The sequence below is a fragment of the Cyanistes caeruleus genome, chromosome 2 (genome assembly GCF_971803275.1).
Source record: "Cyanistes caeruleus chromosome 2, bCyaCae1.hap1.1, whole genome shotgun sequence".
Lineage (NCBI taxonomy): Eukaryota > Metazoa > Chordata > Aves > Passeriformes > Paridae > Cyanistes > Cyanistes caeruleus.
Window position 1 is genome coordinate 120814744 of NC_141702.1, and position 12298 is coordinate 120827041.

General features: G+C 44.6%; 1 protein-coding gene across 50 annotated transcripts in view; it reads right to left on the reverse strand.

The window, feature by feature from the left end:
* CFAP61 (cilia and flagella associated protein 61) overlaps nt 1-12298 on the reverse strand; it is a 95131-nt gene that overhangs the window by 57349 nt on the left and 25484 nt on the right. For 36 of the 50 annotated variants that reach the window (XM_086879361.1, XM_086879378.1, XM_086879362.1 and 33 more), the window contains 3 exons: nt 12116-12193; nt 10839-11045; nt 8867-9001 (listed from right to left, as the gene is read on the reverse strand). In XM_086879361.1, coding sequence (XP_086735487.1) covers nt 8867-9001; nt 10839-11045; nt 12116-12193 — 420 coding nt within the window. The remainder of the gene's footprint in view (nt 1-8866; nt 9002-10838; nt 11046-12115; nt 12194-12298) is intronic. The other 14 variants (XM_086879355.1, XM_086879376.1, XM_086879388.1 and 11 more) reach the window with 1 other exon arrangement.

The window sequence follows — 12298 nt, forward strand, 5'->3', positions numbered from 1 at the left end:
GCATTTCAGCACTGACAGGAAGAAAACAGCACTGTGTTCTGAGCTGAGCACTGCAAAGTCTATCCCAGTAACACTCACTGGTGCGTCAGAGCTGCTGCAGGCTTCTCTGGGACTCCTCATGCAAAGGCTCCCTAAGGCTGCAGAATTTGCAGCATCCTTTCGTTTGGAAAAGACTTCTAAGGCCATCAAGCCTACCATTAAACTTAGACTTTACTAGACCCTGAGCACTACTCAGGACAGCTCAGGGAAGTGCTGGCTGCAGTTCAAGCAGCTTGCAGTGGCCCACGTTGAGAAGGGCTGCAGGGGCACTGCATGGCAAACACAGGGCAGCCTCCTTTGTGTTCTTGGCATCTTCACTGATCCCTCACCACCTACTCGGAGGGGCCCTGCCAGCCCTGGCTTGTGGGATTCTACATCTGCCTGCAATGCTTTTGTTTCACTTCAGCATTTGTTAGTGAGAAACCCCAGCAGATAGTTACACCATCTGAACTGTTACTGCAAAAACCATCAGAAGAAGTGACAGCAATTAACAAACCTGTTAGGAGAGTGGTGCTGAGCTCAGCGACAGTGGCAGGCAAACAGGGAGGTGAGCAAACAGAGCTATTTTAATTTCAAGCTCCATTTGAACCACAAGTTAAAAAAAGAAACATCAATGTTTACCAAGGTGATATGAACAAAACTGATTGGAAAATGCATGCTTTTTCAGCCTGCATTAGGAATTGTTTTCTAAATACTAGCTGCATTCCAAAAAGCCTCATTAGAAATCTCTGCAAACATGTTTTCAAAAGCTGTTTCCAAGCATTCGCAGATTGATACAAACACCAGAAACAGAAGGAAAAGAAAACAGAAAAAGAAAGAGTGATGAAGAGCGCAGCCTTAATTGTTTTGTCTTTGTCAAAGAACCCTTCTTTGGGAACCGTGGCTCGGACAGATAATACCTCACCTTTACCGAATATTTTCATCCACAGATCCCCAAGGTTTTTACGAATGAAGTCAGTATCATTAGACCATTATTATGCCTACATGGGTAAATGCTGATCTTCAGCTGCTAGAAAAACTCACCTCTATATTCATAACCAATTGTATGCCAGTCCCTACGGCTCTGTACGAAACCAGGCATTTCTTGTTTAACTCCAACCAGCAGCAGAAGAGAGCAGAGCACGGACACATCTATTTAATTTCCTCTGTTACCATGGTAAAAAGCTGCTCTTTTTCCCTTTGAGCACTGACATTTGGATCCCCAGCCCAGAGAGGGCCGAGCGGTTCACACTCATGTAAGGACCTGGCAGTTGCTGGCTGCTCTGTTTCAAAGGCCGGAGAAATGAACTCGGAATGGTGCCACTTGCAGAGAGCTCAGCTCTCCCCCATTTTTCTGGGGAGAAAAGGAGGGACAGGAAAGCACAGGAACTCGATCAAAGCATTCAAGCTGGCAAGGGGGTAAGGCACACTGGCTCTAGTCTCTGACAGCAGTCACTGCTGCCCAGGTCATCTGGCCATGGCTTATTCTTCTGGGCAGGAGGAGAGAGCAGCAAATACAAACTGGGCTTTGGCCAGGGACTGAGCCCATAAGCTCCACATCCCTGTGAGAGAGGAACACAGAGAAAGGAACCCCTGGCCTGAGCACAGGAGAGCAGGCACGGGTCTCTGGGCACTCAGCAGCAGCAGGCACAGGCACCTCACCCACACACTCAGGGTGACAGAGACAGCCATCCAAACACACCCAACCCACTGAAAAATGTCACACAGGTACAAAGTGACAGAGACAGCCATCCAAACACACCCAACCCACTGAAAAATGTCACACAGGTATAAAGTGACAGAGACAGCCATCCAAACACACCCAACCCACTGAAAAATGTCACACAGGTACAAAGTGACAGAGACAGCCATCCAAACACACCCAACCCACTGAAAAATGTCACACAGGTATAAAGTGACAGAGACAGCCATCCAAACACACCCAACCCACTGAAAAATGTCACACAGGTACAAAGTGACAGAGACAGCCATCCAAACACACCCAACCCACTGAAAAATGTCACACAGGTATAAAGTGACAGAGACAGCCATCCAAACACACCCAACCCACTGAAAAACGTCACACAGGTACAAAGTGACAGAGACAGCCATCCAAACACACCCAACCCACTGAAAAACGTCACACAGGTACAAAGTGACAGAGACAGCCATCCAAACACACCCAACCCACTGAAAAATGTCACACAGGTACAAAGTGACAGAGACAGCCATCCAAACACACCCAACCCACTGAAAAATGTCACACAGGTATAAAGTGACAGAGACAGCCATCCAAACACACCCAACCCACTGAAAAACGTCACACAGGTATAAAGTTAAAAGCTTGAAAAAATAGAATAACAATAATCACTACATTTTATACTGAAAATAATGAACGTGAGATAACAAATAATCCAGGATACAAGGGGAAATTGATTTGTAGGCTCAAAGAATCGTGTTTTGGTGAAAGCAGACATCATTCTCCATTTTATAACAGCAAATATTACTTTTCTGTAGCAAAAATATCTGTTGACTCCTTACAAGCTGGAGTTACCAATCTACCAAATGGCTTTGGAAAAGCTTTGAGCCAAGTCTGACCTGTTTGTAAGCAGAAGTGCCTATTTCAGTTTACTGCAAATATCATTAACACCTGTACAGCACTGACACCGCGCTTTCAAAACAAAGATAGGTCATCTTACTTTTAATTTCACACATGCACATAAGTGGTAAACATTCCTGTTAATGATGCCATCTGGTGCCTCCCACAACGGTGTGACACTCAGCCTTCCAAACAAAATGTAATGGCAGCATTGCACAAACCCCACTGACATTTACAGTGAGGAAATTTGTTATCAGCCTCACTTCAGAACGCCTGTTTGTGTGTCTACTGGTGCCATAAAACCATCACCTTCACCAGCCAAGGGCAAGAACAATAAATAATGGATTTTCATCCATGCACATACTACAAAAGCATTAAAAATTCATTACTCGAGCACATGAGCATCTTAAGCAACAGTTACTGCTTTAAAAATTAATACTGCTCCCCTGGTTAAGTGAAAACTATCCACACCAAGCCTTTGTTTGTAATTCCACACACAAGTTGTAACACGAAGGAACTCTGCCGTTTTAACTTTGATACATCAGGCTTGATATTTTTAAAATGCGGGGAGTTCTCTTGGCCATCCTCCCTTGGCTCTCTGATGTAACTGCTCTTTCTCTTAGTAGAGGCCTAATGATGAAAATAAACCCCAAAGCCTGAAAAACCTCCCATATTTTAGCCATATTCAGTACCTTCAGCTGAACATAAATAGGACTGAAACTGACAGAATAAACCTTGAATTGCTACAGGTATTGTAGGGAGCCGGCACACACCTGGCTGCAAGGCAGACAGTGAGAGGGTGAAACAGCAGTGACCCCTCCCCTAAGTGACTCCAGGCTATTCCAAAAGCAGCTCCAGGAGCAGAGCTGGCTGATCTGTGGGCATTCCTGCACACCAGGAGGGGAACAGTCACTGCCCAGGATGGGCACAGGCTCCAAAGCAGAGGCTCTGCTGCTCCACAGCGCTCCAACCTCTCCCTCTCCACATTCCTGACATTTCTCTGCCGACAAGGTGACAAACCATGCAGTTTGCACTCTCTGCTGCAGTCAGAAGCAAAGACTGTTCTGGGGCAGCCCCTGTGACCAGCCTCTCGCCCATGTTTGAAAATTTAAGTCCTTGTTTTTATTACAACCGAGTCCTTGTTGAATCAAAACTGAGCTAAAATTTTCAGGCTGTACCCTGTGGAGCGGCTGGGTCTGGACAGTGAGGTGCTGTTAACAATCAGTCCATCAGTGATCACTTTCCATTTTTTAAACAGTCTTCCCCACATGAGAAACTCTGTCAAGTTCAAAAATGTTTTAGATTTTTTTTTTTGTTTTACTTGATAGCTAATTCCTCCTTTACTTTTTACAAAACATGGTAAGCATATACTCTTTTAAAGTACTGCAATTTTATAGTGGACATAAAAAGCTCACAGAACAGAGTATCATCCAGGATGGCTCCTACATTCACAAGTTATTTGAGTATGTAGTTGTGAATATACACTGCAATGGAACAAGTTCTAAGTTGAATCAAAAAGCAAGGATGTGTTTTCTTCTCATGATCTTATTTTAATTGTGATTTTAAACTGCTCTCTGGCCATTTATTCATAGCCTTTACCATCAGCATCATCATGGAGTCAGACAAACACACAAAAATACCTCCACACTGCACTGGAAACTGTTGAGTTTGCAGTGCCTTGGCCTCCATTTTCTATTTCAACCTCACACTGTACCAACTAAATTTATACAACACTTCACGGGCTTCTGCAACTGTTCTGTCTCTTTATGAGCTGGAGCAGAAAAAACAATTCTAAACTGTGCAATAAAGCCTGACAGCTTGAATGCAGCCATGAAATAAAAATATAATAAAACCAATAGCATGAATAATAATAAAAGGGCAAAAACAAGGAAATAATTCAACAGATGTGTGACATTTTTGTTCTTCATCGTGGATCAGTTATTCTTGTTAATTATATCACCTATTCTTCCCTTACCATTGATAATTACATGAAGCAGATGGAGAACAGAATGCTCCCAGATGGTGAGAAAGCAAACAAGTTTATAAATTGTTTATTTATGAAGAAATAATTAAAAATTATTTCATTATCTGCAGTTTTCTACTCCACCAATAATGACATGCACCGTGAAGGCCAGCAGCACTTGATAAGATATTCAGGATTCTGTTGTAACCGACTGTTTTTCGTGTAACATGACTGCAATGACTGACAGATGTGCAAACCAGAATAATAATCTAATCTGTTTTAACGCTGAGGGAATTAAGAGTTTGGATCTTTGAATCTCCTGCCAGTTGGCGCTTCAGCACCGGTTGCCGATCCAGAATACAAAAATGAGAGATTTCCTTTTGCTTTGGCACAGCTGTACAGTGTTTGATCAGGTCTGTGCCCTGAACCCCAGGGTGGCAGACGTGTGGCCAGTGCAATTCTGAGCCAGGACACGGCACCTCTGCCACACCTGCTGCTCAACAGGCGTCCCAAAGTCTGGACACCTCGGGACCAGATGCAAATCAACAACTGTGCCATTCCAGAGGGCTGCAGCGGGAGACTTAATGGGAGGCAAGCTCAACATCTCCTGCGTTGTGCCTTCTCAGTCCTGTCTTACCCAATTTCTCCAAATCTCTTCAGCAGAGACTTTGGTAGGAACGGACACACAAAATCAGAAGCAAAATGTATTTCCAATCTCAAGCAGAAGAAAAAGCAAGGAAGAATTTACAGCCCTTTGGGAAGTGCAGCCACAGGGTTTCTGAGGCAAAGATGAAGCAGCACAGAGCTGTGATTTAAGAGAACAAGTGAGAAAACATGTGATGGCCTTAAAACCTATGGCAAAGCATTCATAAAAAGGATGGCAAATAGGGGAGGAGCAGGGAGAACTCGTAAGCTCTGTAATTCTCTGGAGTCACAGTCATTTTAGCAATAATAACACACACTAAAAGCCTGTCTCAAACCAGAAACAAGACTGAACCAGGGGAAATGCCACAAGGGCCTGGAGAGAACAGGGTGAGTGAAGAACTGCAGGTAAATGGCCACACAGGTAACAGTTGGCTGTGGGGTTATAGGGTGAGTTCCTGGTGTTTAACTGTACCTTTCTCCAGCTGCCAGAGAGCCCACAGGAGGAAGGATCTGTGCTCCCTTTAAACCATGAGACACAGCTCATGCTCCCTGCACCAGACAGGAGGGAGCAGGCCAGGAATCCATGCGAGGGCATCACAGGGCACTTCCCCTTGGTGCTTTTTCCTGACACCACAGAAAAACAGAGAGAGTTGACAGAGGGACAGCAACAACAGGTTACCACACCTTGTGCTCATCTGTCTGTAACAGCTGATCCAGACCTGCAGGAAAAGCACCTCTCCAGCACAGATGAGATCCATCTGGACCAACAGTGCCCAGGAATTAGCTGAGAGCAAAGCTTCTGTGGGTTAGATTGCCCGTTTCTCTTCTGCCTTTGGAAGAAGAAAGCAGGAAAGCCTCCTTGTGTGCCCTGGGTCTGTATCTGTGGGTGAATTCCCTTCATGCTCTAAGCAGGCTGGAATGTACTGGGGAGACACAGACTGAAGGAGACACCCACACTCGCTGAGACACAGAGACACTGACAGCCCACAGACATCCACACACAAACCAGGAGCTGTGCCCCCACAGAATGGCTGAGCTGCTCAGCCCCAAGCTCTTCCTTGGAAAAAAGACACTCTGCAGCTAGAAAAGGGGAGCAAGAGCTCCAGAAGGGCTGGAATAAGAGGAAAGCAGCTGAAAAAGCAATAGATGAGAGGCAGATGTTGATTTGTTGATTACTAGATATCAAGGGGCATCTTGTGGGTATCAAAGCAAGAATACCACCACAATTATCTCAATTACAAGCAACAGATACTCAAGCAAGCAATTAGAGCAGGCAATCAGCGAAAATTTTACATTTCTGAAATCAACTTGCATTTACAATCCTCATCTGGTAGTTCATGTGACAAATCCTGCCACCACTGCAGAGCACTCTAAAGCAGCAATCACAGTGATAAGGTGCCCTCCAGCTCACGGGAACAAAGCAGGCACGGACTCACCCCTGGAGGAGCTGCTTCCAAATAGGAGAGGGCAAAGCCCCCTCGGTCGAAACCAGCTTGGTGAGCGGGGATAGAGACACGGGATAAAGAAATGAAGAATGGTCTCAAATGCTTGGAATCCCTGCTTGCCCAATCTAAACATCTTACAAGACCCTGCCCTGATCTTGTTTAAAACCACCAAAGCAAAGATGATAGGAGACATTTTCTCCTTACTCCTCTGCAGGTGCTGGCCTCAGACATCTTCCCACTAATTCCTACCCCAGACTCTTTGCTGCCTTTCACCTTTCTCCCTCTCTTCTCCACACTTTCCTCTCAACGTTGTTCTCCCATGTCCTTTTTCCTTCACTTCCCAGCCCTTTAGCATCTTCTACAACCAAAATGTGTTTCACTTTGAGTCACTGTATTTCGTAAGGTGACAGTTCTCAGCCTTTCCGTTCTGCAGAGCTAGAACATTTGTCTCCTTGGTGGGACAGGTTGTTCTCTGCCTCACAGATTGCACCTTACTGTTTACAGTAGGTCTGAGAAGCCTTTTAATCACTACAAAAAGGCAGAAAGATAATAGATAATACTGACACTTGGTCATATTAATTTATAAAATACACCTCAGTTTATTTGTAACGTCACGACAAGATTTGGCAGGGTAGTACCAGACTACTGATGAGGATCAATCTTCCTTTTCAAGGCATCTGAGCAGAGTGAGGGCAAGTGCCTTGTGCCTGGCTGCAGCCCAAGGTCTAAAAGCAGCAGCACCTCTTTACTCAGGAGTACACTCAGCTCCCCGTGGCAGGCTGCTCCTTGTGTTACACAGCTTCCCAACGTATGGTGGCCAAAGGTCGCTTCTTTCACGCAACACAAGAGTCAATTTAGCTTTACATGGTTTCAAGTTCTTGGCATTTCAGAGAAGCCAGCAGCAGCAGCAGACTAGCTTTATCCTCAAGTTACCACACAGCACTTAGTGCCAGATGTCCATTCTGATAGAGCACAGTCTGTCAAAAATCTATAATTCATGCAGAGGCAGATGCATGGATACTTACACAGCGCCTGGCCTTGAGTTGGGGTTTTTCCAAAAACCCCAAACTTCTTAGCAAAAATTTCACCCGTTCTGTTAAGTAGGAATTTGAATCTGAGATTTCAAACCATTATACCAGTACCTACAGAGAAGCTCAGAGAAGCTCAGGATGAACATAAGCAGACGAAAGATTTGCAAATCTTTCAAACACAGGAAGTCTGTGACTTTCCAGCTTCAACAAAAATGCCAAGATGAGCTCTTTCAGGAAGAGCGCAATCACTTTAAAGATGAAGAAGCAGTTTAAAGAAAAGCATCAGAGTTCATTCTGCAGAGAAAAGAAAGGCAGGGATGTGCATGTGCAGGGAAGGCTGTTGTTGAACAAAGCCAAAGCCAGACCAACAGCCTCAGACATGTTCTGGACTTCGCTTTGCCAGCTGCTGCCTAATTAAGAGTTTTAGGTGCCAAAACCTACTGACTAACTGAGAAAAGGACAGCACTAAAAATATTATATGGAAGCCCATCTCAGCCAACTGGAAGTGAGTAGACAGACATAAAGCTCCCTAATTATGTTTCTCCATGAAATTACAACTACCTACTGAGAGAATCCATCACTAATAGTGTTTTTCCTAATATTTCAGCTTCACTAGTTACTCTTTTGAGGAATCACCTTCACATCAAATTTTAGTTATGTTAAAAAATGGAAGAAAATCGAGTGCAAGTTATTTTAAAAATGAAATTTTAAGACACTTTTCATTTAGAACCTCCAGGCCGCACTAGTTCTTTGCGAGTAAAACCGTTTGCTAGTGAAAACAATCTTTTCCTTTGCTGTTAAGTCACTTGGTGTTTTAAGGGTACCTCGTGCATGGAAGAAACCTGACTTTGGGACTGAAAAATAAAATGCACTTAAGCAATCTCGACGGAAAGAGTCAGCAGCACGACACTGCTTTTCTTCCACTCGTGGAGCTTGACACCTAAACAAAGGCAGCAGGAGCAAGGGCTCAGCAGCAGGCAGAGCACCGACCAGGCGCTGGAGGCCGTGGCGGAGCGGGAAGGGCTCTGCTCCGGTGGGCGCCGCGTGCGCCGGGCTGCGGCCGCTGTAATTAAGGAGCAGCCCTGGGAGGGCAATGCCAGCCCATCTGCCAGGCCCTGTGAAGCTGGCAGCGTGCCTCCCGCCTGCTGCCGCCGCTGTCACCCACCTGATCCTTGGAGACCTGCTCCGACGGAGCGCTCGCGCCAAGCTCTCGCAGAGGATAGACAATCTGTCGTCTCGGCCGCACGGGAGCCATGTAATGAAGGGCAGATGTCAGGGAATGGGCACGGGGACGCTGGAACTGAAAGACAGCAATCCATATTTCAGCAGAGAGAATGTCAGCAGTGCATCACAGATGTCTGCTGCACGGCTTCGCAAACACACAATTCTTAGCTCTGTTGGCTAAATCTGAGACAAAAATCAGCAAATAAACAAACATACTCAGAGCAGAGGAATGAATTGCAGATAATTCCTGACACTAATGAAGATAATTATGAGAGTAATTACATTACTATCTCTGTGGGAATGACAGATAAACAAGTGGTTTGGTTTATGGGATTTTTCAGCACAAGTATTTTCCCCAGGAGGATATTTTTCTCCATAGTGATCATGAATCAGCTTGATTTGACCTCATTAAGCTGTGTTATCTGCTCACTGCTAACCTTTGCTCGCCTGGCAAGCAACATAGACGAATTTATATAGAAATTCTATACCGACTGAAATGTCTGGTTCATCCAAGTGATAAATGTTAATAAACTGGCAGAAATTTGAAATGAACAAAACCCTAATGCTCATCTGAGCAGCCTGGATCATTAGAAATAGCTGTATCTGTCTATTACAGCATGACTGGCTCTGGCACAACTTACAACATGAAAGGGAAGAAGAGGATTAGAGGAAATACAGAACGAACATTGATGCAAACTAAATTACACTCAAGTACCATTCCATACACAAATATTAAAAACTTGGAATTACTATGTTGAGAACTTTGTAAAATATCATACTTACCACTTATTAGACAGTAATATTAGATAAGCTACAGTAACTTAGAGTAACCCTAGCCTGGTAGCCTGGAAACAGTCAAACCTGGAACCACTGGTAAGACTGCGCTTCTCTTCCATCCAGTGACAGTGAACTGCATTTTTGTGAGTTCCTCTTCAGAATCTGAGAGCCTAATGCTACACAGGAACATTGGTTCCTCACAGGAACACTTAGAACTCCACAAAATGCACAAGAAAACACATCCTTCTGCAAATGCACCCAAGTCTAACCTGTTAAGAGCTCACACATGAAAGCCAGTGATGGTTTCAAAAACACCCAGGTCACCAAGGACAGAATCCATCTCGGTCACCATCTAAACACCAGGTGCCCAAGTCCAGCCTGCCAGGCAGAAGCCAGAGCTGGAGATCAGTCTCCAGGGAACAATTCCATCTGTCTCGAGACAGGCAGGTACGACCGACAGATGAACTGCCCTCGCCATGCACTGTGTGTTTCCATCAGTGGTGCCAGCAGCCCAGGTGATTGCCCAGGCCACACAGCAGCCTCAGATGGCTGCACAGGCTTGGAAACTCTACCTTGTGTTCCCTTTTCTGACATGAGACTGATGACAAAACACATATGTGAGTGTTTCTAAATTACATTCTTCTCAGAAATGGGTTTTCTGCATTGGAAGTTCAGTTCATACGGTTCTGCCGTGACACTTGCAGGAACACCAGCTCCCCTCCAAAAGCCAATGAGGTGCCCAGGTCCCACTGACTTTCGGTGAAACAAAGCCTAGAGTACCTGAATCCCTCTGGAAGAGTTTCTGTAAGCCACCTGGAGGTGTTCAGGATGATCCCCCCTTGCATTTACTCGGGCTACATGACCCTTGTGCTGGGAAAGGAGCTAAGACCAAGGCCACTTCCACTCTCTGCTCCCCAGCACACTTCCTCAAGACACTGGTGGACACCACAGACTGGCCCTGCTTTGCAAGAGCTGTGTCCATGGGTCCAGAATATGTCAGGAAGGAAGAAAAGCACAGTTTGCTGCAGACTGACAAGAAAATCCCTGTATGCAGTCCTTCATGGAAGCAAAGAAAAAATAAAGCGAGAAAATGTGGCAACATTTGATAGAAGAAATACGAATTATTTTCTCCTTACCTGGGCCTCCACGTATTCTGGATAAATAGGGTAGTAAAGAGAAGATTTGTGACCCAAGCGAAGAATCTCCTTTAGGAAGTATTTTGTGTAGTGATGAAATACAGGATTCAAGACAAAGTGGCAAAGATGTCCATGTTCCTCTTGCTGGTGGTGATTAAAATGAATGAATTCCTCAATGTTGTAATGTGATCTAATATACTCAATATCCTGGAAAATTAGGAATTTGTGAGTCAGCAGTGATCAGCAGCTACCTTGACAGGATTTTAGCAAATACCAACCAATGAGTCACTTTCCATCCGTCAAGGAACAACACCTGAACACTGAAATCAAGTGTCTTTGAGAGCTGTCCTCAGTTGAAGGGCACTGACTGAACAGATTTTTCTCGAAAATCTTTTCATTGTATCAAAACCTCTCCTCACAGCTTGCCCTTATTTACACAGAATGCACACCCGACCCTTTCCCCACAATGCCTGATAAAGGTTAACAGACATTCAAGGGGAAGAACAAACCTCCCACCTGTTTTTCTGTGTTCAAGGCACAGAAGCCCCGGCTGTCCCTCTCACCAAACTCCAGCTGAAAAAAGGAATTCCACAGAGCAGAGCTGTCTAAGAAATGCCCTCCAACAAGTCTTCCCTGCTGAAGTGATAAGCTGATATTTTTGTGCATTTATTCACTCAATCTATCCTCTTAACTCTTAGTATAATCAAGATAATTACTCTCGGGAGTGACTGTTCTACTGTGAAAACTCAGCATTAGAACTCTGAACAACCTAAAATCCACCTTTTCAGTCCTAGAAGAATGCCACAAAAGTAAGACTTGGAGAATGTTTACTTGTCTTTTTTTACTCCAGCAAGGAATAGGCTTTTGTTTTCAAGTGCATGATTCACAATCACTTAGACTCTACCGTTGGAAAAAAGTTATGAAAGCAAATCTAGAAGAATTACTGCTCTTTGCAGGATTTGTGACAAAGCTGCTTATTGACTTGGAAAGTAGAAGGCAAAGAGGTGATTAAACACCTATTTAGAGGCAGAATGTCTTTGTGCTAAAGAACAAACAAGTGCAGGAGGAAAACTTCCAGGACATAGCAGCAGCTCCTTGAAAGTAACAGGATCATTTTTTTTTTATCTGTGTGTCAATCGTTATCTATGAGCAGAGAAATAATCCAGTGGGCATAAACTAGACACTTTGTTAGGCACACATACAGTGCCAAGCACAAAACTCAGCCTTAGTGTGAGGACCAAGCACCACAGAGCTCACGGAACACAAAGTGAATTTACCATTTCATCCCTAGTGACAGAAACACCAACGATTTGATCCAAAACTTCTGCTACAAAAGCCTGTACTGGCATCCCATCCTGCAAGGTAAAGGCAACAGATGCACATTTCCTGTTCCAGCAGAATCTCTTTCTAATGGTAACAGCATTCCACCACAGAGTCCCAGTTAAAACACTCTCCTCCCA